This window comes from Desmodus rotundus, chromosome 10 (genome assembly GCF_022682495.2).
Source record: "Desmodus rotundus isolate HL8 chromosome 10, HLdesRot8A.1, whole genome shotgun sequence".
NCBI classification, from domain to species: Eukaryota; Metazoa; Chordata; class Mammalia; order Chiroptera; family Phyllostomidae; genus Desmodus; species Desmodus rotundus.
Window position 1 is genome coordinate 46,965,254 of NC_071396.1, and position 26,906 is coordinate 46,992,159.

Here is a 26,906-nt window from a genome sequence, read left to right on the forward strand (position 1 = left end):
TGGGGGCCTTCCGTGCCGGGCCGCGCCTGGGCCTGCGCGGTGGGGCCGGGCTGTGCGGGCGGCCTGGCCCGCCGCCGGGAGCTGCCCGCGGCCGGGCGGCGGGCGGCCGGGGCTGCGGGCGGCGGGCAGGCAGTGCGCCGGGCAGCTCTCGGCGGGCGGCCATGGCGGCGGCTCTGGGGTCGCGGGTACCGACGCGGTGCTTGCTGGCGGCGCTGCGCAGTCGGCGGCCCGGCCTCGCGGCCATGGTGAGTGGGTGGCGAGGGCGCGCGGTGCCGGACGAGGTCGAGGCTCCGTGGCGGCGGCTGCGGGGCGGGAGGGACCCGCGCGGGCCGCGAGGTGGGCCCGGCGTCGGGACTCGGACTTTAGCAGCCGCGCTGGTCGTGCACGCCGGTCGGGGACTAGCGTCGCCGCAGCATCCTCCAGTTTCCCTTGACTTAAAAATCCCGTCGCAGTCTGCGCAATTTTCAATGGAAAACGAACGGGGACGACTTTTTTTTTTTTTTTTTTTAATTGACGTTTAGGTCACTGGAAGGGACTGAAGGTGCTGTTTGGTCCTCTAGGCTGTACGCTCGGTGAGAGCCCGGACCGTCTCGGCCGCGGCGCGCTCGCTGTACACGGGGTGACCGAATGTTAAATTAACTCACTTGTTTTGGTGTTATCTTTGAGAAGTTATTAATAACTTATGTTACTGGTGACACATCTATTCTTCCCCCTTACGAGGGGCGTCCGTCAGTTACCCCGCTGGAGAAGTTCAAGTATTGGTGGTGAATTAACGAGTGAAAGTTTTAACGTGCAGCACCACCTAGTGGGAAAGTGTTGAATTAAACCCATTTTATTTTAAGTTGCTTGTTAAGAGCCCGTTTGGCAGTTTGCAGTTTTTTGATAGAAGAAATTAAAAATATTTCCGGGATGGAGGAAGATAAGCCTCTGGCTTCGTGGCCATTAAGGTGAGAACACAAACTGAGTGCTTGCTGCCACCTAGGTACGTCTCCAGGCGGAACTCTCATCGAGGGACTGGTGATTAAGTAAAATTCGGGTGTTGGGGAGAAATGAATAAACAGATAGGATTTGAGGGGCTGCCACGAGCCAGGTTCTATACTGGGTGCCTTCGCATTCAAGATCTCTTTAATTGAAGCCTTTCAAAGATCTCGTCAGGTCGATACTGTAATATCCCCATTATAGACACGAGGATGCTGGTGTTTGGAGAGGCTCAGTAATTTTTGTTCTGCATCCCACAGCTTCAAGTAACAAAACCTGGCCTTAAGTCAAGTTTTTGCCCTTAAGATCCTATACTTTTCCCTGTCCCTACCCCCAGCCCCTACGGAAAAAAATTAAGCCCACCACCAAGGGTTCTGCGCCGGGCGTGTCCCCAGGGGGCCCATTTCTGCCGGTAGACGGAGTGGCTCCATTCCCAGCCCTCGACGGATCCCGGTCCCGGGCGGACATCTGTGGTGAGCGCGCCGTGCGTGCGGGTAACCTCGTCGGGGGTGTGGCGGGCGGAGGACACGACGGCTCCGCCCTCGCTCCACAGACTGCGGGGGACCGTGTGTTACCTGCAAGGCGCTTAGTCGTTTTCTTTGCAGCCGCTCGGGGTGGATGCAGATAGTTCCGTTTCTTTTCCAAAATACTCTTGAGTTGACTTAAAATATTTAAGTGTTTAATAAGAACTTTACATTGTAACTTGTAGTGGGTCTTGGTGTGAAAGATCTCAGAAACTGTCATTTTAAAGAATGAATAGATATTTTGGTTCTTAGTAGTAAATGTTTTTGATAACAAGCCTTTGAATGTTTTTATCTAGTTAAGAGGTATTTTCATTTTTCTTTTCTGTTAGTTATAGGTAAGGGTAGCTGACCTAGTAAAGAAGAGAAACTAGAAAATTGGCTCATTAGCATCCTTTTTCCTCTTCTTTAGACTAAGTTGTCTTTTTATCCTTTATAATTTTTTAAATATTTCAATTAGAGCCCACGTTCAATATTATAATAGCTTCAGGCGTACAGCATAGTGGTTAGACATTAATACAATTTATGAAGTGATCTACTCACTTGCCACCGTACACAGTTATTGCAGCAGTATTGACAACATATTCCCTGTGCTGTACTCACGTCCCTGCGACTGTTCGTAACTACCAACCTGTACTTAATCCCTTCACCTTCTCACCCGGTCCCCCAGCTCCCCTCCGATCTGGCTGCCGTCAGTTTGCTCTCTGTTATCTGTGAGGCTGTTCTGCTGTTTGTTTGCTCATTTTGTTCTTTAGATTCCAGTATAAGTGAAATCATACGGAATTTGTCTTTCTCTGCCTGACTTGTTTCACTTAGTGTAATACCCCTGTAGGTTTTTCCATGCTGCCATAAATGGTAAGATTTCATTTTTTATGGCTGAAGAATATTCCATTGTATATACCGTATTTTGCCATGTATAATGTGTACCCATGGTTTTGGCCCAAACTTTCAGGAAAAAAACTTTTGTTTTAATTTTTTAACTCAATTATTTATTTATTTATACTTAGAAACAAAATCGATGATCATATTTCAGGGTTTTATTTTGCATACGGATATCATCATTGCTTTCTAGAGTTATACTTTTAATGCATAAACATAAAAGAATTAAAACCATTTACATAGATACTGAATTAGTACCGCCTATGTATAATGCACATCCTTATTTTTCCCTCAGAAATTTGGGCAAAAAGGCGTGTGTTATACACGGCAAAATACGGTATGTAGCCCAGCTTCTTTATCCAACTGTATATGGATGGGCACTTAGGTTGCTTCCCTATCTTGGCCATTGTAAATAATGCTGCCGTGAAATTGGGGTGCGTGCATCTTTTCAAATGTGTTTTGGATTTTCTTGGATAAATACCCAGAAGTTGAATTGAGGGTCATTAGTTCTGCATTTAATTGTTTTCCCTGGAGGCCGCACCAGTTCGCAGTCCCACAATCCCAGCAGCAGTGGGGAGGGCGCCATTTCTCCACACCCTTGTCAGCACTTGTTGTTGATTTAGGGATGTGGCCATTCTGACAGGTGTGAGGTGAGAGCTCATCGTGGCGTCAGTTCGCGTTGTTGAGGATTTTTTTGCGTCTGTATTCATCAGGAATGCTGGCCTGTAATTTTATTTTTTTAAATGTCTCCGGTTTTGGAATCAGGGTAATGGTGTCCTTGTAAAATGAGCTTCGGAGTCTTCTCTCCTTTTGAACTTTTTGGAATAATTTGAGAAGGAGAGGTGTTAATTCTTGTTCGAATGTTTGGTAAAATTCACCTGTGAAACCCTCTGGTCCAGGACTCTTGTTTTTTGGGAGTGTTTTGATTACTGATTTGATTGGTAGTAGTCAGTCTGTTCAGAATTTCTTTTTCTCCTTGATTCAGTCTTGGAAGACTGTATGTTTCTAGGAATTTGTGTGTTTTGTCCACGTTGTCCAGTTTGTTGGCATGTGATTGTTCATGGTGTTTCCTTACAGCCCTTTGTATTCTTTGGTGTCAGTTTTCACTTCTCTTCTTTCATTTCTGATTTTATTTATTTGGGTCCTTTCTCTTTTTTTCTTGATGAGTCTGGTTAAAGATTTATCAATTTTGTTATCTTTGCAGAGAATGAGCTCTTGGTTTCAGTGATCTTTTATATTGTTTTTTTTTAGCTCCATTTCATTTAAACCGGTTTCCATCTTTACTGTTTCCTCCCTTCTGCTCACTTTGGGCTTGCTTTGTTGTTCTTTTTCTAGTTCCTTTAGGTGTAACTTTATATTGTTTATTTGAGATTGTTCTGCTTCCCTGAACAAGAGGCCTGCATTGCTATGAATTTCCCTCTCAGGGCTGCGTTCGCTCTGCCCCACAGATTTAGGGGGTTGTGTTTTCATTTCTATTTGTCTCAGTGTATGTTTCGATTTCTTCCTTGTTCTCATTGTTGACCCATTCATGGTTTAGTAACGTGTTGTTTAGCTCCCGTGGGGGTGTTTTTTCAGTTTTTTTCTTGAAACTTTTTCTAGTTTCATACCATTAAAACTTGTTTTGTGGCCTGTATGTGGCCTATCCTGGAAAATGGTCCATGTGCACTTGAATATGTATTTGCTGCTTTGAGATGAAATGCCCTGAGAATATTAGTTAAATCCATTTGGTCCAACGTGTCATTTCAGGCTGCTGTTTCCTTGTTGATGTTCTGTCTGGAAGATCTGTCCATTGATGTCAGCGGGGTGTTAAAACCCCCGACTGTGACGGTATTACTGTTGATCTCTCTGTTTATGTTCATCAATACTTGCTTTATATATCTAGGTTCTCTTATTTTGGGTGCATGAATGTTTACAAGGGTTAAATCCTCTTGTTTGATGGATCTTAAATCATTACGAAATGCCGTTCTTTGTCTCCTACTACAGCTTTTGTTTCAAAGTCTGCCCTTGTCTTGGCCATGCAGCATGAGCACGTTTCTGGAGCTTGGGGTGAGCAACGAAGGTGCGTTGACTGAGCTTGCGGCTGCCGCCCTCCGGGATCTTGGGCCTGACCTCCTTGGGCTTTACCAGGGCCTTGATAGCCGCAGCGTGTGTGCTCATGGCCTTGGTCTTGTTGGCCTGCATCTTCTTCGGGCCCTTCTTGTGCTTCTTGGGAAAGCACGTGTTTCTCAGGAACTTGATGTCCACCCCCCAAAGAGATTTGTGTTTTTGTGATTGGAATTTCTTGCTGCCCTCTCTGGACCATTTTTGAGATTCATTGTGCGTGGTGTGGTCCTTGGACTTGGCCATGTCTCCACTGAAGCCTGTGGCTCCCGAAGCACCTTGGGCCAGAAGAGAAAGAGTGTAGTTGAGTCTTGACTGCTGATTGACCCTCAGGCTCCCCTGCTGTGATGATCGGTCACAAGCACAGCAAATGCGCTACTGTGCTGGGGGCTGACCCCAAGGAGCGGGATTCACCCCAGGGGGCTCTTCTGCCTGCTGAGGTCTTCCTTTGGGCGTGCAGCTTGTGGAGCTGATTCCGTGGTGGTCTGTTGTGATCTGAAGCTGGCCACCGGGTGTGTTGTTGCCGAGGTCTCCTGGGAAGTGCTCCAGTGCAGACCTAGGTCAGCAGTTGCCTGTGACTGGCCTGGGGCTACCTTGCAGGGGCTCCAGAGCTCTCTGTGGTTGTTAGCTGCCTGTGCCGGACTGGGCGCAGCTCAGCAAAATGCACGGGGCACTGTGAGGCTTGCCACTGCCTGCCAGCTGCTCAGCCACTGAAAGAGCCTCGGGTGGTATGCAGGTTGTGTGAGGTGGGGTCTCAGGGAGTCGGCAGGGTGGGAAGAGCCGTGTTCACCCGGTTAATGCAAATTCTGAGTGGCACCAGTGCTGAACCTGGGTCCATTCAGCGAGGGGCACGCTGCCATCCCCCTTGGGCCTGCAGACCTATGAGGATTTTTCTGTAAAAATTTTATTTATTTATTTTTAGAGAGAGGGGAAGAGAGAGAGAAGGAGAGGGAGAGAAACATCAGTGTGAGAGGGAAACATTGCTTGGTTGCCTCTCCAACTGAGGACCTGGCCTGCAACCCAGGCATGTGCCCTGACCGGAATCGAACCAGCAACCTTTGGTTTGCAGGCCAGTGGCCAACCCCCAGAGCCACACCAGCCAGGGCCCTTTGAGGATTTTTAAGAAAGATTGCCACACAGTTTGGCTGCCACTGTGAAATAGCCTCTGTTGGTCCTTGACGTGGGTGTGGCGGGGCCTCGGGCAGTCATCAGGCGGAGGGCGTGCAGTTCACTAGGCCAGTAGACTGGCTTCTGGCTGCGTGCGGGGAGGGCTCAGCACAGGGAAGATGGTGCCCTTCAACTGTGCAGGAGGAGAGCTCAACTCGGGCAATGGTGGCCGTCCCTCCAGTCCTTACCCTGACACCACACAACTTAGTTTCTTCCAGTCTGTCTCTGATGCCTCCCAAGCCACTGTCCCTCCGCAGGAGCCTGGGGTGAGGGCCTGTGAGCGAGTGAGTCCATGTGGGGGCCCTTTAAGAGGATGCCTGGGTCTCTAGCAGCCGTCAGTGTCACCCGGATGGATGGAATCCCCATTGATTTTCACAGCCAGGGGTTGTGGGGGCTCTTCTTTTTGACACTGGCGAGTGAGGCTGGGACCCCTTACTCCTCAGAGGGGGACTTCTGTAGCTGAGATACCCTCCCGATTCTCAGCTGCCACAATCGGGTGTGGGGTCAGCCCAGTTTGCGTCTTCGCCTCTCTTACCAGTCTCATGCCAGCGGTTAAGGTTCTCGGATTTCTGAAAAGGGAGTGGGTTGCAGTTTCGTGGAGGAGCATCCGGCTCAGCCCCCTGTTACCCTTTGATGGGGAACTCTCTTGTCAGCTCACTCTTCCTGGGTGACCGTCCCCCTGTCAACTGAGCCTACAGTGGCCCTGCAAATAGGTAAGGCAGGAGGTTTTGGATGACACTCAGCCAGAATGAGAACGAAATTCTTCCGACTTTTACTGGAGTGCCCTTCTCTTCTCTCTCTGGCCGTGATGCTCAGAGTTCTTTCAGTTAAAAACAAGTAGTCCAGGGATGTGTGGGCCCCTTAACCAGCAAAAGTCTGGGTTTGTGAACGTCGTCAGCAGCCCGAGCAGGAACGAGGTGGGCAGCGCACACTGGTGCCTGGGGCTGGGCAGCGCGCTGGCCAGACTGTGGAGGGAGGTCTTACTGGGGCCCCGAGGAAACTCACTTTGCTGAGGTAGAAGGCTTTGTACCTGTAGTCCGCCCCCCAGAAGTTATCAGCACAATCCTGTGTAAATGTGCATTTGTTTCTTTTCTCTCTGGGGATTAGTTTTCATCACAGCTGAAAGGGGTAGGAACCCAGATAGTTAGGTCCCACGTCAGTAAGCAGTGGCAGCTACTGAGGTTTTGTGGGACCATCCAAAGAACACCAGACCAGGAGTTCAGATCCCTGGGTTCTAATCCTGGTCCTGCCAGTGGACTTGCAGGGTTTCCTTGGGTGGGGCATTCACCTCAGTTTCCTAAGAACTGGGATGCTGGCCGCTGTTCATGGTCGCCAGTCGGGGGCCGGTGGTAACGGCCAGCCTCAGTGGTAGCTGTGACTCACCAGAGAAGCACAAGTGTGAAGTGTGAGGCAGCGTGAGGGCAGTGAGACACTGTCCATGCAGGCGGCTTGTGTGCTGTAGAGCGAGCCTCGTTTCTGTCCATAGTTTGGGAACGAAGGAACCAAAGATGGTTAGAAATTGTTGCCCTTAAGACTTTTTGTACATCTTTAATAAGGAAAAGAGTTACGATTTGATTTGAGTTTAACTAAACCTCTACGTTTCAGATATTGAATGTGTTCTTTTCATAGTCAGCAAATGCTCACGTGTTGACAGCGGAGGAGAGGAGCCAAGCTATACTCGACCTGACAGCCGCAGGATGGTCGAAACTACAGGAGAGAGACGCCATCTACAAAGAGTTCTCCTTCAAAAACTTTAATCAGGTAATCATGATACATTGTTGCTGGTACATTGTCTGTGTTGTCACCTTAGGCTGTAACTTTCTGACACCGCTGGTTGTCTGATCCCATGTGGATCCAGGATCCAAACACTCTTCTTTAAGACTTCAGTCCCTGTTGACATTTGATCCCACCCAGCTGAGGGAGGGATTCCCCCTTAGCTCTGGGGGAAGAGGGTGTTTTATCATTTGGAAAATCAAATTCTGAAACCACTCTTGCTTTGATTTAGTGCTGGTTGGGAGATTTAGTTTCCTTTAGAATTTTAAATAATGTGCTAAGAGAGTGTGAGTGTATGTTTATCAGAAGGGAGCACGAGTAAACACAGTTGGGAAACACGCACCAGCTCGACTGATTTCTCCTAATCTTCTTAGACAACTGTCAAGTTTTCTTTCTCCCGCTGGTTGTATTTCTGTCTAAGTCATCACCCAAGCTGCACCCTCGTCTCTGATTGGCTCATTTCCCCCAGGCCCATAGCCAGCCCTTGAAGCTTTTCTTGAAAGCTGGTCTCCAGGTGGAGACTCAGCCTTAACAAGGTGACTGCCCCACCAGGGCGCCTCCCTGTTTGGAGAGCATCTCCCGTGACTCACCCTGCAGTTCTTACTCCATCGAGTTTGCATGAGGTGAGCACTTGGGGCTCTTCCGTGTTCGTTCAGTTAGTTTGGTGATCCTCCAGACACATTTACTGTTTTTACTTATATTAGGTGTCAGCATCTCGAAGGCAGAGACCCTGTTTGCTTAAATAACTCTCTATTGTACCCAACACAGCTCTGCCCACAAACAGGCATTTGATAAATGCAGACGCTGATTACAGTGTTCGCTTGTTTCTGGAAGGGTGTGTGAGGACCAGATTTCCACCCGAGAAAGCGCCGACGTGTTTTCCTAGTAAATGCCGTTGGCTCCACTGAGCTGCGTGCCCTGCTCTGCTCTCCATTCATCTGGCTGCCAGCCTTCGGCTGCGCGTCTCCACTCCCGAGGAAACCCGGACCAAGCCCACTCCCTGTCACTGCCGCCCCATGTGCTCAGAAGCTCTTGTCAGGGGCTTAGCACTCTGTGGCTGGTGGCAGGGAATCCCATTGGTACAGTAAGTTCGTGCGTAAGCTCTAGGTAGCGTTTTCCAAGCTTATTAAAATTCTTACATGTGTACAGCCTGACTTCTTTAAGCCTGGGCTAATTTATTGGGCTTGAACATGTGGCTTAAAGTACTGGAGTAGCATTGCCTCGGGCTCTGCCCGCGAGTCAGTCGTCCAGCCTCGCTCTAACCTTGGGCCAGGGTGACTTGTGGAAACGGGAGGGAAGGGAGATGTCCAGGCAGCATCGAATTAACTAGACTTTTCCTTCTCACTTCATCCGGCTTTTAGGAGAAAGAGGCAGATGACAAGAAAATGAGCTCATGTCAGGGAGTGTGTTCAGAGAACCAGCACTGACTGAGGTTATGTCCTAGAGCTGTCGTTTCTCTAGCCAGCCTCCTGTGACTTCTGCGTGCACAGTGGCCTGTCATGGCAGTCGGCGACAGCTGTCACTTCCCACCAGCCAAAGACTACCAGGCACATACCGTTAGTTGAACAGGTTGGGCTTGCTGCTTGGTGAAGCAAGGGAGACCACACACTGCGGGAAGCTGTGGGGCATCTCAGGACCATGCCGCAGACTTGGTACAGGATTGGGGCTTGTGCTAGTGATTCGGGAGAGTTGAGGGGCTTTGCTGTCCACATAAGGAACGTTCAAACCTGTAGAGAATTTTTGTGTTTATTTGAGCCAAACTGATGACAAGTGCTGGGAAGCAAGATCTCAAGTGACTGAGAAAATGCTCCAGAGAATGGCATTTCTGCCCCTGCTTTGTGCATTCAGTCCAAGGGGAGGACGTAGGTGGGTCACCTGAACTGCACTGGGAATAGATTAGGGAGGCGGGAGGAAGCAAAGCAGGGAAGCTTCTGGGATTGGATAAAAGGAGAGATGATAGACACGTACTTTCTGTACATTGGTGGGTGAAGGATAGTCAATAGTTAACAGTCGGCAGTTAACTCAGTAACAGGGAGGGGATTTGTGGTCTCTGCTCCGGTGCTCTGGTGCGGTATCTGTGCTTTGAGGGGTCCAGAACAAAGAAATTACTTTGACATTCCAAAGGTATGTTATCATAGATGCAAAAAGACAATAGACAGGCTTAATTAAGGTGTAAAGATTGACTTTTGTCAGGGAAGATTCTAGCCTAGGACGTAAACTGCTTTTCGTCAATAAGTTTTAATCTCAGACCGGCCTTTGTGCTGCCTTGAGGTCTCTGAGTTAATAAGGCTGCCACGCAGGCCCCTGAGCTTGTCAGGCTTCGCGTGCGGCCCCTTTCTGTCCACAAGTGGATGCTGTCAGAGAGTGGGCAACTATAATTCAGTATTTTTCCCCTTAAATTGGAGAAGTCCTGTTACAAAGAATTTTTAATTTAAGTATAGTTGGTATGGAATATTATCTTAGTTATATTAGGTCCAGGTATGCATATAATTCAGTATTTTGATAAATTTTACTGATAGGCAGAAGAGACTAAAGTGTAAATGAGTAAAAAGCTGTAGTCACTCGTTAGCCTGGGGTGGGTGGGTGTTTGTGGTTTGTCTGTACTCAGATATCACTACAGGGCGGGCTTATTTTTGTCTTAATTTCCTAGAGGCGGTCCGGTCACCTCCAGCGCAGCCCAGAACTCGATCAGGCAGACGTAGACATTGGTGGTGACATGTGGCCCAGCGCCCCACACAGGACTCCTGCAGTGTTCTCTGAGGGGTCTGCTGCATCCCAGTGGCCTTGGGAGAGGCGGGTGCGCGCTCCCTGGAGCAGTGTTGTCTCACGTGGGTGTTTGCATTCAACACTGAGGCCCAGGCGCTGGCCCAGGCCAGCTCCGGGGTCAGGGCTGTTTTTCTCCAAATCAGTGTTTAGAGTGGTGACCCTCTGCACTGGCAGACCCTCCCTGATCTTGCACTTAGGGTAGAAACTCTGTTTTTTAAAATTATAAAACAGTAACATAAACATTAAAATAGGTTAGTAAATAAAAAAGTTTTCCCATTGTAACTACTTTTACCTTTTTTACCATTCTCTTTTATCCATAGGTCCAGTTGTTTACAATGTGGCAATTGTACATGCAGTTAATTTTTTAAAATTAGTTTAATTTTTATTGTAAAAGTAATAGTCATTAACTCAACAGGTATTTATTTATTAAGCATTTCCCTGGGCCAGGCACTACAAGCTCATGTCGGTAGCTCCCATCCTAGCGGGGAAGAGGGACAGAGAGCAGGTGAGTAGCCGGCATGATTTCGGGCAGTGGTAAGTGCCGTGAAGGAGAATGTAGTTGGCTTTGCAGTGGAGAGGATGGAGTGGTCTGGCAAGGCCCCATTGGGGAGGGGACATCTGAGGCCTGAATAACGTGACGGAGCTCAGCATGTGAAGACCCAAAGAAAGAGCATGCTGGCGAGTCCGGAAGTACAAGATTCCTGAAGCACGCATGATCTTGGCATGACTGCGGAGGAGTGGACTTCTTGAGTGGACAGGAAGGAGACAGGGCTGGTAGGCCACGAGGCTGGAGAGGGGGAGGGGCGAGCACACCGAAGCCTTGTGAACGTGGAGAGTTTGGATTTTACTCTGTGCAGGAAGGCCACTGGGGCATTCCCAGCAGAGAAGTGCTGTGATTTGTGTCTGTTCTGGAAAGAGCGCTCTGGCTGCTCTGCCGGGAGTAGACAACCAGAGGGCCCGACTGCGTGGGTTGCCATTGCAGCAGGCTAGGCAGGAGGTGATGGGAGAACGGAGGGAGCGGTGGAGAGGAGAGAAATGTAGGATTCCCCATGTATTTTGGAGCTAGAACAATTGCGACTTCCTGTTAGAGCGAATGTGGGGAGGGTCAAAGGTGATCCTAGGGTTTTAGATCAAGCTGTAGGGTGGAGGGTGGTCCTATTGGTGTTACTGAGCCGGGGAAGATGGCAGGGAGGGCAGGGCAGGGAGTTGAGAACCCTGCTTTGTACACGTTAGATGTCAGGTACGTGTTAGTCACCCAGGTGGTGTTCCGGTCAGCCGGCAGATAACATGAGGTTGGCGTGCAAGCCGGACGTGTCAGTCTGAGAGTTGTCGAGGGGATGGTTGTGAGAGCACAGCCCTGCATCAGCAGGAGAGCGGGCCGGTGGAGGCATGGGGCACGGTGTGTCCGTCGGAGCAGGGGAGAAGGCAGAGTGGGTGCGTGTGGGTGGGTTGCTGTGTTTGTCCAGGGAAGAAGAGAGAGTTCTTTTCCGACTGCTCCTGTTTTTTCAGTGAGGCCATCAGTTGAGAACGAGCAGGGGTGAGAGGGAGGAGTGTTGGAGAGCTGGGAAGGCAGGAAGAGGAGCGGGACAGTCATCTTGGACCTGGAGACTGTGACAGTGAACTGACTGAGGAAGTGTGGCCGTTTGCTGGTGGTTCTCAGAGTCACTGGAGGTTTATGGTCAGACAGTTAAAGTGAAGGTTTTGAGTGTTTTGTCCAGCCGTGTTCAGCTGCTTGGGCAGAGGCTTGGAGCAGGCACTGAGCTGGGCTTAACAAGGGGCTGAACGTTTGCCCAGTGAGTGCAGTGGAGGACCACAGGGCAAGAGAGATGGAAACGCTGGACCCTGGAGTCTAAACTGGTGAGGAGGGCGGGGCAGCTGGGATGTGGAGAGGGATAGTGGAGAGGTGGGAGTGTCCTTTCCTGTAACCTTTTGGAGGGCAATTGGGCAAAGCCTGTCAGCTTTTAAAGTGCACATACCCATTGTCCTAATCTAGAAATTTATCTAGATTTAGTCCTGCATGAGAGCAAAACGGGTATGTGGGGGCACCCATTATAGCTCTGGGGGCCTGTAATTTTGTGTTGGGGCAGGCATCTTCCTGTGCGCGTGCGCCCCTGGGGAGACCACGCCTCCCTCGCTGTGGCTCCACCCTGGGCAGGGGGCAGGGGAGGCCCGCTGTGCTCTGTCTGCTCTGGCTGAGCAGCACCCACCCTGGCCTCAGCTCTGTGAGCTGGAGGGAGCCCCCGTCAAATCTGGTCCCCGCCCTTGAGAGCGTTCAGCCCACACGGGGTGGCGTTAGCATATCTATTTTTAAATCTTTGCAGAACATATAGATAAAAAACATGTTGTGTTTCATTCGCTCTGTAGATTATGAACACTCGTAGTTCTTTAGTAGTCTTTTCCTGTCACCTACAGTAAATCTTCAGGAGTAAGATTACACTTGGTTGGGTGTTAAAATAGTTAAATGGTTTGCTTATGTAGTGTGTGGAAAATGGTATCACAAGTTTGCTTTAGAATTCATTTCTTTTACTACTGTGGAAAATGAACCATACATTTTAGAAACGTTTTCAGTGACCCTGGATGAAAAACCTATTTGCTGGGTAATAACCCAGCAAAATACGTATGAACTTTTTTCTCTTTGAGGTTTTATTCCAGGATATAATTAGTTCCAACTAGTCCACAGGCATTTGATAGCTCAGGTGGGCGCATGTAGTTGGAGAGTGTAAGTGCGAAAGTTCCCCAGGAATTCTAATTGTGTGGGTCGCTGACGTGGCCACGGGCCTCCAAAGCGGTTCGTCCACTGCCTTTCCTTGGTGGGCAGTGCGGCAGAGCGGGGGAGGCGCCGTGGGCACTCGGGGCTGGCAGTGCTGGGATGGGGGGCAGGGAGCTCTGCACTGGGAGCGCTTGGACTTGGGGTGGGGTTGGTGTTTGTAAAGGAGTTTTGCTTTGGGTGTGCGTGCGTGTGTGTGGACAAAGGAGGGAGCGGTTTCTGAGTGATATGTAAACTTACTCTAAGGTGCTTGGCGACTGCAGGGTGTCTGCATTGAAGGAAGAAAATGTCAGAAATGTGACTGTGAGTGTCCCATACAGACAGATGTTACAGGCTGTCATGTGTGGGAACACGCCGGAAACTTACCAAATCAGAGGGAACTTTAGGCTGTCCTGTGGGTGCACAAGGGGAGGCTTTGGAACCCAGGAAACAGCCACTCCAGGTGCCAGCAGGTGGAGCCCTGTAGGGCAGGAGTCCAGACCGGTCAGGTAGCAACACCACCTTCTTTGGAAGGCTGGCCCCATTCTCTGCTCCTGGATGCCGCGCCCACCATTGTTCAGGATGGAAATAAGCTTCGTATCAGGAATGGGTGGGCAGTGGTGGCGGCACCTGGCCTGGCTTGGTACTTTTTGGGTGAATGAAGAACTCTGGGTGGAGGATATGAGTTTCCAGGTGGTAACGATTCCACTTGTGACTCAGGAGACAGGGACTGAGCTTTGTCAGAAAGAACTGTGATGCCCTGCCCTCCTGGAGGCTCCTGTCTCTCGTCTGTCCTTTCTCAGGCGGGCCTGCCTGCAGGGCATTCAGTTGTGTTAGATCGAATCACGTGAACTGGCTGATGTTCGGCCAGTTTTGACCGACTTTATGTGGTTTAGTCTGGTAGCTTGTCAGTGTCGTGTCTGTTGCAGAGCGAGGCCCACGCTTATTTAGCACATATCTTCTTCGTCACATTTTGGTTATTGTAACTGCTGTCATTGAAAGAGTTTTGGAGCTGCAGTGGGAGGGGGCCTTCTGAAGGCCAAGGCTACAGTGGTGTTGGCAGCAGTGGTGGAGGGGTGGTCTGTGCATCTAGCAGCAGTAGCGCCGTATGTGAGTTGGGGGTTTGTGAAATGTTTTTCTTCCTGTGCCCAGAGCTGCTGCTGTAGAGCAGTTGAAAGTTACTGTTGCTGACTTACTGTATGAAAGTGTCTTAGTGAGGAATTTGACAATAGGCTACGGTTAGCACTTGGAAACCCTGAGTGAAGTTAAAGCCTTGATGGTGTCAGAAGGAAGACAACCGCCGATGGAAACTTCAGTCCCCTGCAGGACGTGGTGGGGGTCTCAGCAGCTCTTATCAGGGCGAATCAGTTCTGGTTTTATTGTGCATTGCATGCGCCAAAGCCATCAAGCACATCAGAGTTGTGAATCAGAAATGCAGTAGTGTAGATCTCACACCCGAGCGCTCCTGAAGGCGGAAACTGCCTCTGCCTGGTGAGGGAAGGGACGCTCTCCCAGGCTCAGGCAGCACGCAGATCAGAGGGTGTCTGTGTTTTGCCTTTGAAGTGTAGGCTGACGTCTGTGTGTTGGGAGCCAGGAAGAGTGAAAGCTTGGGTTGTTATCACACACAGTAACTGGCACCTAGCTCATGTCCACTGTAACCACAGCAACCTAGAAACCCGAGAAAGTGTCCCTGGTTGTCATGCCTGGAGACTGGAGACGCTCAGCATTTAGCAAACTTTACCTAAGGTGTGAGGAGCAGTTAGAAAGGCTTGGGTGGCTCAGTCACGCTGGTGTTCATTTTGGGGTTGCTCTAGTGCCCCTGTCTGGCTGGGGCCCTGAATCCATGCCAGATTGGCCTGTGGGTGTGCCCAGCACTGGTGGGGCCCACTCTCCTTGGCATTGCCTGGAAGTAGATGGTACCTAAGTGAAATGAAACAGGCGTGAGAGGTGGGGGCAGGCCCATGCCGACCTTGTGGGGGGGGCGGGGACGCGGAGAAGTTAGAGTCAGAAATGCTATCATTTGGAGCCTTGCTTCTGCTGTTTAGGTTACAGAGCTGATGTGTATTTGTGGTGCGTTGGATAGATGAGGGGAAATGTAAAACAGGTGTCGAAAATGCAAATAGGACACCACGCAGCAGTGGGGAAGTGCCGTGGTCATTACCGGCCTTTGATAAAAACGGACTTTTAACTGCATCGTTTTTTCTTAGTCATATAGTAAATCTTCTGTTTACAGAACTTAGCCTGAGTATTTTGTAAACGTCAAACAGCCAAGAAATATAATTTCCTCAACAGTCTTTGTCTTGCCCTTTTACAGATGGTGTAAAATCGGGTGTGTAAAAAATAGAAAGCAGTTTGAGCTGACGTGAAAGGTATTTCAGATTTATGCTTTGCAGATGATATTGGTATGATTAATGCATTCATTGCTTTTTTTATTACTTTTCACAGATAATGCACATGATGCATGGAAAATGTGGGTTTAAATCTTTGCCAGGTTTAGACTGTGAATATCAACAGATGTTATCATATAAGTACTATAATCATTATGAAATGAAAAATTTGTCATGAAACGCATTGACATAAATTTCATTTATGTAAATTGCCTTCATTAGTGTAAAACCTTAGTGTAGCTGTTAGGGTTTGTGAAGCACTTTAGATGAGATTAACTTGGTATAATGTGGTCGCAAATGGGTTGCTTTAAATTTAACTGACAAGAAAATAACACTCAAAAGTGAGGAAATTACTGAGGCATTTGTTTTCAGCCTGCGTTGCTGGTACTGCTTAAATGGGTTGAACATGAATTAATAACAATGGACTGCGTGGCTCCATAATTACAGACAATAATTTAAAGGAGACCTTAAATAATAACTTAAAAGTATTTTGGTCTTGTACTTTTCTGTTCTGTTTCTGGTTCTCCTTGGTACGCCGGCCCCTTGCTCCAGTGCAGCTGCTGTCAAGAGTGCTCAGGTTTGCACAGCGAGTTCTGTCAGTAGAGTTTTGGAGCGTCACGGCCATGGCGTAGCAACTTGCACTGGCTGTTTTAAAATGCCGGATGTTGCCCTGGCTGGGTAATTGCTTACAGTATCGTCCTGACATGTAAGGGTGTGTGTTCCATCCCAGGGTAAGGCGCAAACAAGAACCGGTGAATGAATACATAAATAAGTGGGACAACAAATCGATGTTTCTCTTCCTCTCTCCCTTCCTCTCTGTCTCTAAAAATCAATTTAAAAAAATTGGGTATTGGGTCCTGATGGAGTGGCCTTACCAGCTTCAACTCCTCCTGGCAGCAAATGCAATGTTGCACTTAGGTTTCTGTGGCAGGGTTGCCCTCTGTCCTCAGGAGTGATTCTGCGCCCCCACCCCCCGGGGGGACAGGTGGGCGAGGGTCTTCTTCCCTGTCTCAGAGCTCTCTGTGTCCTGCTCTCTTTTCTGCATCCTTTTAGACAAAACAAAGCAGTACATCCTCTGCCCTGGTTTGCAGATGATTTGCCGTCTCGTTGCCCTTCCAATCCAGGCTGGAACGGGCCACTCTAACTAATTCACCGCATTTTACAGGACACCCAACCAGACTGAGATCATGGGATTACTTGAGGTCACCCCAGGTCATGTCACACCTAGTAGGTGCCAGACTCACATCTCTGGTTCCTGCAGGAACATTTTTAGGTCCTGCCGTGATGAAAGGTGTTTCTGTTTTTTTCCTAGGAGATATCTTACTTTCCAAGGTCTACCTGTTGGATTACTCTTCTGCCTTAAATGGGTGTGAGAAAGGGATTATTCACCAGCTAAAACAAAGCTGTACTTGTTTAGGAGTAACCCAGGTATCCTTGCTGAGCAATCGGAAGTCATTTAATTATATCATTCTATCAGTCCCATCAAAACAGCAACCACCACTAATGTATCTGTTTGCCTCTGGGCTTTCAGCTGGCCAGGCAGGCTTGCGGCCTTCTCCCATGTTGTTCATCACTGACTCCGTGTGACCTGTCCTTGTCATTGCATCCCTGGCTGTGGACAAGTACCAGGCGCCCAGAGCAGACCCAATCAGGGCTGAGCTGGGAGCCCTGTGGTCTCTCCGTGGAGCGCTGGCAATCCTAGCACTGCCACACTCAGTAGGCAGTGAGACCCTTGAGCTGGCAGCCCCCGAGGGGCTCGCACTGCTCTGGGCCCAAGGCGCAGAGTGAGGAAGATGCAAAAGAAGGACAGGATTCTGCTTCTGCCCAGAAGAGCTCCCGGTTTGGCTGGGGAGGTGGCACGCCTGCATTGCACAGGGTGGTTGATTTTTAAAATCGCTGTGTTAACCAGGTGCTAACGTGTGAAGTAGTAATAAGCTGAGGGAGGTGTATTTCCAGGATGGCTGCCTGGAGAAAGGGGAGTTTTGAGGTGGTCCTTGAAGGTCTGGTAAGTTGTGTTTTTTTTTTTTTAATTTTTTTTAGGGAAAGAGCTAAGGGAGAGGTCAGCAGGTGGCACAGGCCACAGGCAGGGAAGAAGAGGGCATGTCGGATGGGTGATGTGTTAGGGGCGCGACGGTGCTCAGATTGGTTCCGGGGCCCCTGTGCTCTCTGTGCATTTGGTGTTGCCTCGGGCTTAGAGTGTCTGAGAGCCAGCTCTCGTGTTTCTGTCTCACCTCCAACGTGCTCGTTTGTCCTGGCTGTCCCACTGTCCTCTCAGGCCCCCGGACCTGAAGCTAAAGACTCACCTTGGTCACAGTCACCAAGAACTGGTCCGTCTTTGCTCAGTGTCTTTGACCAAGACTGCTTCTGGTTGGGTGTGTCACTTGCCCCAGAACTGCTGCAGGAGGTCCCATCTGCCTCCAGTGGCCTGTAAGCTGCTTTGTAGTGACCGAGTTGGTCTCTGCTCAGAAAAATCCCACTTCTTTCTTATTCCATCTAGTAATATATCATCTTCTCAGAGGTTTTCAAAGCTGCCCTCAACCTGGCCCTAATTCTGCCTCTCATTACTTCCCTACAAGAGGCCTCTTTGCTCTGTGAGAGATTAGAACTGTAAGATACCTGAGAGGTCACCTAGTCCTTTCCCTCACTGAAGAAGTGGGGAAACCAAGGCTGAGACAGGGGAAGCCCAGAACATTAGTCACCACCATGTTGGAACTGCACCCCAGGCCCCCAGCATCTCAGGTCAGCTCTTTTCTACCTTTATGCCAACTGTTCCTCACCTTCCTGTGCTGCATCCCACCTGTCCTGCCCCCATCTGTCCACATCCCACTCACTTCTAGAAAGTTTTTCCCAACTCTTACACACTCGACACTAATAATTATTGCACGCTTACTGTAGGCTTGGCGCACTGGTAGACACTGGGGTGCAGTGGTGAGCACAGCAGATGTTGCCCCCATTTTCACGGAGCTCAGAGTATAGTACGGGAGGGAGAGCGTAAACAAAGAAAACAATGAGGGGAGAACCAAGATGGCGGCGTAGGTAGACACACTGCGCCTCCTCGCACAACCAGAACTGACAGAGAATCGAACAGCAAGGGGGACCGACACCAAGGAAATAGAAAATAATCATTCATCCAGACTGGTAGGAGGGGTGGAGACGGGCACCGGGGTGGAGAGGACTCGCATGGCTGTGGCGGGACTTAGACTGGCGGAGTGTGGGACAAATGGCGCAGGCAGTCTGAGCAGTAGCAGACCCTGCAGCCCCACATTTGCACAGATAAACCCAGAGGGCCAGACTCAGAGTGGCGGAGAGTGGGGCAGGCAGAGCAGCGGGTAGCACCCCGCGGCACCACATTCGCCCACAGATAAACCAGACAAACGGCGGGGAGCAAAGCAGACCGCGTAACCCAGGGCTCCAGCTCAGGGAAATAAAGCCTCAAACCTCTGATTGAAAACGCCCGTGGGGGTTGGGGCGGCAGCAGGAGAGACTCCCAGCCTCACAGGAGAGGTTGTTGGAGAGACCCACAGGGGCCTAGAGTGTGCACAGGCCCACCCACTTGGGAACCAGCACCAGAGTGGCCCAGTTTGATTGTGGGTAGCTGAGTGAAAGATTGAAAGCCGGAGGAGAGTGAGGCGGGCGCCATTGCTCCCACTTGGCCCCTCCCCCACGTACAGCGTCACAGCGCTGTGGCCAGCATTACCCCGCCCCGGTGAACACCTAAGGCTCCGCCCCTTAAAGTAACAGACTCGCCAAGACGAGAGAGAAAAAAAAAAAAAATGGCTCAAACGACGGAACACTTCAAAGCTCCAGAAAAAATACAACTAAGCGAGGAAGAGATAGCCAACCTATCGGGTGCACAGTTCAAAGCACTGGTTATGAATATGCTCACAGTCTTGGTTGAATCTATTCGAAAAACAGATGAAAAAATGAAGCCTATGCTAAGAGAAACAAAGGAAAATGTACAGGGAACCAATAGTGATGAGAAGGAAACTGGGACTCAAATCAATGGTGTGGACCAGAAGGAAGAAACAAACATCCAATCAGAAATAATGAAGAAACAAGAACTTGGAAAAATGAGGAGAGGCTTAGGAACCTCCCGGACTCCTTGAAACGTTCCAACATCCGAATTATAGGGGTGCCAGAAGGAGAAGAGGGAGAACAAAAAATTGAAAACTTATTTGAACAAATAATGAAGGAGAACTTCCCTAATCTGGCAAAGGAAATAGACTTCCAGGAAGTCCAGGAAGCTCAGAGAGTCCCAAAGAAGCTGGACCCAAGGAGGAACACGCCAAGGCACATCATAATTACATTACCCGAGACTAAACGCAAGGACCTACATCCAAGATTACTGTATCCAGCAAAGCTATCACTTTAGAATGGAAGGGAAGATAAAGTGCTTCTCAGATAAGGTCAAGTTAAAGAAGTTCATCATCACCAAGCCCTTATTATATGAAATGTTAAAGGGAGTTACCTAAGAAAAAGAAGATCAAAAATAGGAACAGTAAAAATGACAGCAAACTCACAGTTATTAACGACCACACCTAAAACAAAAACGAGAGCAAACTAGGCAAACAACTAGAACATGAGGGTTGTCATTAAGGGAGTGGGAGGGGGGGAGGGGGGGAAAGGTACAGAGAATAAGTAGCATAGATGATAGGTGGAAAATAGACAGGGGGAGGGTAAAAATAGTGTAGGAAATGTAGAAGCCAAAGAACTTATAAGTATGACCTATGGACATGAACTATAGGGGGGAATGTGGGAGGGAGGGGGTGGGCAGGATGGAGTGGAGTGTGGGGGGGAATGGGACAACTGTAATAGCATAATCAATAAATATATTTAAAAAAAAAAGAAAAAAAAGAGAACAGTGAATATATAGTTGCAAAGTGTGGTAAGTGCCATGAAGGAAATTCCTGATAGCTGATGTATGGGGGAGATCCAAGGTGGTGGCAGAGTAGGTGGAAGCTTCACTCACCTCCTCCCAGGACCAAACTGGAATTACAGCCAAATTCTAGAACAGTCATCCTGAAGGACCAACTGAAGACTAGCTGGAGAGAAGTCTTATAACCAGGGATTTACAGAAGAAGCCACATCAAGATTGGTAGGAAGGGCAGCGCCACGAAAAGGGCTGGCCCTACTCCTGTGGGCAGCACCTGAGGTTCCAGAGGGATATCTCAGCTGTGGGGGGTTCTCCCTGACAAGAGTGAGGTCTAGTCCCCAAGCCAGCTCCCCAGCTGAGAGCACCAGAGCCAGGAAGAGGCACCCACATAACGTCTGGCTCTGAAAAGCAGCGGGGTTTCTGTTTGCCAGGGAGAGGTGGGAGTCTCCTAGAGACACAGGCACCATCTTAAAGGGCCAACACACAAGATTTTGTTCATAGCCACTTTCCCTGGGCTCCTGCGGAGGGAAGGAGGAGAGGATTAGAGTCGTGTGAGGAGAGTCTGCAGTTTGTGGCTCTGGGGAGAGAGCTGGAATCATATCAGTCATCTTCTCTGACCATAATGGAACTAGAATCAGTCTCAAGAAAAAAAAAAAAACAACTGAAAAACACACAAAGACAAGGAGGATAAATAACATATTACTAAACAATGAATGAGTTAACAATGACATCAAGGAAGAAATCAAAAGATACCTTGAACAAATGAAGATGAAAACACAGCAATCTAAAAATCTATGGGACCCAGCAAAAGCAGTCCTAAGAGGGAAATTTATAGCATTATAGGCGTATCTCAAAAAAACAAGGGAAATCTCAATCTGTCTTTAAACTTGAAGGAACTTGAAAAAAAAAGACAGCACAGCCTAAAGCAAAATAATAAAGATCAAAGGAGATAATAAAGATCAAAACAGAAATAAATGAAATAGAGTAAAAAGGCAGTACAAAAGATCAGTGAAACCAAGAGCTGGTTATTTGAAAAGATAAATAAGATTGACATTCCTTTAACCAGACTCATAAAAAAAAAAAAAAGGACTCAAATAAATAAAATCAGAAATAAAGAGGAGAAGTAACAACTGACACCAAAAGAAATTCAAAAGATTGTAGAAAAATATGAACAACTATATGCCAACAGATTGGACAATCTGGACAAAACGGATTAATTTCTAGAAACATACAATCTTCCAAAACTGAATCAGGAAGAATCAGAGAATCTGAACAGACAGATTACAGCTAGTGAAATTGAAGCAGTAATAAAAAACCTCCCAACAACACAAGTCCTGGACCAAATGGCTTTCCAGATGAGTTTTACCAAACATTCAAAGGAGAACTAACACCTAGCCGTCTCAAACTATTACAAAAAATTCAAAAGGATGGAAAGCTCCCAAGCTCATTTTATGAGGCCGGCATTATCCTAATTCCAAAACCAGATACAGACACTACAAAGAAAGAAAATTATCGGCCAGCATCCCTGATGAACACAGATGCTAAAATCCTCAATATTAGGAAACCAGATCCAGCAATACATTAAAAAGATCATACACCGTGATCAAGTGGGATTTATCCTGAGGGTTCAAGGTTGGTACAACATCCGCCAATCCATAAGTGTGATACATCTCATAAACAAAATGAAGGGCGAAAACCACATGGTCATATCAGTAAGGAAAAGCATTTGATAAAATTCAGCAGCCATTTATGATAAAAACTCTCAGCAAAGTGGAAATAGAGGGAACATATCTCAACATAATAAAGGCCAATAGGAGAAACCCATAGCCAACATCACACTCAGTGGGCATCCCCCTTAAGATCGGAAACCAGACAGGGATGTCTGCTATCACCATGCTTACTCACCCTAGTGCCAGCAGCCCTAGCCACAGCAGTCAGATAAGAAGAAAAGGCATCCAAATTGGAAAGGAAGAAGGAAAATTGTCATTACTTGCAGATGACATAACATGTATATGAAGAACTCTAAGGATTCCACCAAAAAACTACTAGAACCAATAAAGGAATTTAGTAAAGTAGCAGGATACAAAATAAACATCCAGAAATCAGTTGCATTTTTACACACCAGTAATGAACTATCAGATAAGTAAGAAATCAATTCCATTTACAATTTCCTCAAAAAGAATAAAATACCTAGGAATAAATTTAACCAAGGAAGTAAAGGACTTATACTTGAAAAGTTATAAGACACTGAAGAAATTGAAGAAGATACAGATAAGTGGAAGCACATACCACATTCATGGTTAGGAGGAATTAACATCATTAAAATGTCCATACTGCCCAAAGCAATCTAGAGCTTCAGTGCAATTCCTACCAAGATCCCAATGGGTTGTTCCACAGAGATAGAACAAATACTCTGAAAATTTATATGGAACCATGAAAGATCCTGAATAGCAATGGCAGTCTTGAGAAGAACAAAGTTGGAGGAATCGTGCTACTTGATACCAAACTATACTATAAAACTATAATAATCAAAACAGCATGGTACTGGCATAAAAACAGACATTATAGATCAATGGAGCAGAATAGAGAGCCCAGAAACAAACCCACGCCTTTATAGTCAATTAAATTTGACAAAACGGGCAAAAATATACGATAGGGTTAAGACAGTCTGTTCAATAAATAATGTTGGGTATATTGGGCAGGTATGTGCAAAAATATGAAAGTAGACCACCTTCTTACACCATACACAAGAATAAACACAAAATGGATTGAAGACTTAAATGTTAGACACAAAACCATACAAATCCTGAAAGAAAAACATAGGCAGTAAGATCTCAGACATTTTTCGTAGCAATATTTTCCTGGTATAGCTCTTCAGGGAAAGGAAACTAAAGAAACAATAAGCGGGACTACGTCAACCTAAAAGTTTTTGCACAGCAAAGGAAACGATCAACCAAATGAGAAGACATCCCACTGAGTGGGAGAACATCCGAAATTTATAAAGAACCTGACACTCAACACCAAAACCCCCCGACTGTCCAGTTCAAAAACGGGCAAAGGACCTGAGCGGACACTTTTCCAAAGAGGACATACAGATAGCCAATAGACATGTGAAAAGTTGCTCAGCATCACTAATCCTCAAAGAAACGCAAATTAAAACCACAATGAGTTACCACCTCACACTGGTCAGCATGGCTATTACCAATAAATGAGCAATCAAGAAGTGCTGGCCAGAATGTGGAGAAGCAGGAGCCCTGGTGCACTGCTGGTGGGAATGCGGACTCGTGCGGCCACGGTGGAAAGCAGTGTGGAGATACTGCAAAACATTAAAAACGGACCTGTCTTTCGACCCCGTGATTCCACTTCTGGGACTAAATTCGAAGAATCATGAAACACTAATTGAAAAGAACATGATACATTCCTATGTTCATTGCAGCATTATTTACAGTAGCTGAGATTTGGAAGCAGCCCAAGTGCTCATTGGTAGATTAGTGGATAAAAAAGCTACGGTGCATTTACACAATGGAATACTGCTCAGTGATGAAAATGAAGGAAATCTTACCCTTTGCTACAGCATGGATGGACCTGGTAAGCATTGTTCAGAGAAAGATATACCGTTTGATTTCACTCACATGTGGACTCTAATGAACGAACTGCACTAGCAAGTACAGTAGTGACAGACTCATAGATGGGGAGCAGGCTGACAGCTGTCGGGGCAGGACTGGGTGGAGGGATTGAGCAAAACAGAAAAAGAGAGAAAAACTCGACACAGATAACACTGGTGATTGCTAGGGTAAGGGGGCGGGGAGGAAGGTGGTGGAGGGACGGGGGAATAAATAGCGATGGACTGAGACTTGACTTGGGGTGGTGAGCACGCAACACTTACGGAGCAGTGGAGCTGGGAATGGACCCCAGGCAGTCCCTACAGCTTGCCAGCGTGAGAGCTGCCTCTCCGACAGAAGAGTGTTGTGAGGGGGATAAGGGGAAGACCTCCCTCAGTGCGAGGAGAGCGGCCCAGGAAGGCCTGAGGAACTAATAAGCTGGTGCATTGTTAAACTTTTCTAGCTAGAATGCACCAAGTTATGATTAAAAAAAAAACAAAAACAAAAAACACATCAGCCAAGAGTGCTGGGCCACAGTCACAGAAAAGGGAAGGGAGGGAAAAACAGGATCCGAGGCGAACAGAGTTGTCTGGGAGAGTGAGTGCCTAATCAAACGGGAGGAGTGGTGATGGGTTAGAGGAAGGAGAGGGGTTGCAAAAGCATGACTCCCAGATTTAGGACCTGGAGGAACTGGGTGACCGGAAGTGACATTTACTGAGCTGGAGAATTGTGGGAGAGGGACAGGATGGGGTGCAAGGATCAAGATTTCTGGTGTGGACGTTGCTAAGCGTGAGACACCTAAGTGTGAACTTAAGAAGGTAGTTTCGTTTCTAGGTTAGGAGCTCATGGTAGAGATTGGGGTTGTAGATCACTGGGGAGTCACAGGTGCGTGTGGGAGAAAGCCGAGACAGTAGATGCTGTCACTCAGGCACAGCTTGTTGCGTGAGAAGAGAAGGGCTCAGGCCTCAGTGCTTTCAGGGGTTGGACAGAAAAGGAGTTACTGGCAGGAGACCGAGAAAAACCTGTTAGTGACACAGGGAGAAAATCAGGCCAGTGTTGTAATATCCCAGAATTCAAAAGAAGATGCTGTTTTAAAAAGAAGGGAGGAATCAGTTCTGCTGAGACTTTGAGTAAGGTGAGTACCAAAAGGTGACCGCTGGATTAAGCAGCACGCAGGTCGATGACCATAGTGAGGATGTTTGGCGGGTGAGGTGCAGGCCGGCTTGGAGAGGAAGTGGGGCTCATGTGCCATCAACAGGTCCTTGTAGCCACAGACGTGAGTCTGTTCTCTTTTTCCCATTTAGAATTCAGCCTGTGGGTTACCTTGTTTGTGATGTTCCTTGTTTTGGTAATGATCCTGTGAACGTTAGGACTAGAAGGGATGAGGCAGCCGAGGTCTAGGGGTGAGGGGGTTGCCTAAGTTGGCAATGAACCAGTGGCGAATCGGGATGTCACTAAGTGCAGCTTCGATGGTGCAATAGAGAAATGTAACTGCTCACCTGTATTTTTGTCCAGCGAGGGTGGAAGCTCCTTGAGGGCGGAGGCTCCTTGAGGGCGGAGGCTTGGGGCTCCTTGAGGGCCGAGGCTTGGGTTGTGCTTGCTTACACCTGTACCTAGCCCAGTGTTACCTAGATGCACTTTTAGTACAAGGTCCCTTGATTGTGTTCACGTGGGTGGTCCTTGTCAGTGTCCTTAGCCCCAGGGGGGGCATAGTGTTTTTTTGTCTTTTTGTCTTCTCCCTAAAACCCTTTCTCACCAGGGGACTTTTCCGCACCCTCATTTCCTCACTCCCAGACGCAGATGGTTCCTGATGGCGGCCAGCTTACTTGGCCACTGAGCTGTCGTCTGTGATGGGATGAACTGCAGGGCAGCACTTCCCAGGAGAGCAGCAGCGGCCGTGCCTTTGTTCCGTGGGCAGGTTTGAGTAGCAGAGAAAGGATCTGCTTAGGGCATCTCCAGGAAATTGCCTCCAATAACGAGAGCCTGGGGTTGGCACTTAGCACTTTGGCCGCACGGCTTCAGCTACCCACAGCCAGTCTCTTGTGAGTCTTGGTGTCCTGAGGGCCCGTGGCAGAGCCTTCCAAGACTCCCCAACGTCTTGCACTGGGAGACGGCCCCGGCCTGTTCAGTTAGGCACTCACTCTCCCAGACAACTCTGTTTGCCTCAGATCCTGTTTTTCCCTCCTTTCCTTTTTCTGTGACTGTGGCCCAGCTAATGTTTTTTTTTTTTTAATCATAACTTGGTGCATTCTAGCTAGAAAAGTTTAACAATCTATTGGATGCATTTTTTGGAATCACTTTGGGAAATTTTGATGTAAAAATGTTGCTTTAAGGCTGTTCTGTATACAGGTAACTCTTAATGTAGCTTCATTTACCTGAAGTGCAGCCGAATCAGTTTTCTTCGTGACAGTTTGGAGAGTCACAAAGTATTTTTTCAACCAATGGTGAGTGTCTGTGAGGTGTTAGTAGCTCCTGGTTAGGTGACCTGTGAAGTGACAGAAGCCTTGCAAGGTTAGGGTTAGTAACCCCACTCTGCTAATGGGAAGTTAAAAACCTGCTTGAACTTAGAGGAGGCAGGCAGGGCCGTCCTTCCAAGGCCAGGCTTCCTACCCCAGGCCACAGCTCTTCTCGAACCCAGCTCTGTAGGTCGAAGGGCTGCGGGCTACTTCAGGACGTGGACTGCAGTTCTGGAACGTCCTAAACCTTCAAACGAACAACTCTGTTCGTGGATTTTGAACTCTGTGTTCAGAATCGAGTCTGTTTCTTTGTTCTGTTTAGGAAAAAATGTTGATTTTGGAGGTCTTACAGGGGGCTCTTGTTCTTTGCATACTTTGAAGGGAAGGGTGGCCAGCTGCTGATAGGAATTTGCCTTGTAAATTGCCGCATGGTCCCTTCCCCGCGTCCTGCCTTGAAAGCGCTCGGTTCTAATACTTGGATGATCAGTTATTTGTCCTGAGCTGATTACAGATTGGAGTTCAACTTCTGTCTAGAGTGGGAAGTCACTTCCAGATTGGCCTGCAGAGAGCAGCTGAGAACTTTACTCTGCAAGTCAGAACTCCATGGACAGAAGATAGACTTGTCATGTGTGGAGCGACCCCAGCTTTCTGAGCTACT

At 48.1% G+C, this 26,906-nt stretch overlaps 1 protein-coding gene across 4 annotated transcripts in view; it reads left to right on the plus strand.

Moving 5' to 3' along the window:
* The first annotated feature begins 112 nt into the window (after positions 1 to 112).
* The window catches only part of PCBD2 (pterin-4 alpha-carbinolamine dehydratase 2), a 56,147-nt gene continuing 29,353 nt past the window's right edge, over positions 113 to 26,906 (plus strand). The window contains exons 1-2 of one of the 4 annotated variants that reach the window (XM_053912287.2): positions 113 to 245; positions 7,275 to 7,406. In XM_053912287.2, coding sequence (XP_053768262.1) covers positions 162 to 245; positions 7,275 to 7,406 — 216 coding nt within the window. In that variant the 5' untranslated portion in view covers positions 113 to 161. Of the gene's footprint in view, positions 246 to 7,274; positions 7,407 to 11,558; positions 11,619 to 24,879; positions 24,928 to 25,020; positions 25,069 to 26,906 lie in introns of those variants that run through there. The other 3 variants (XM_045183844.1, XM_045183846.3, XM_045183845.2) reach the window with 3 other exon arrangements.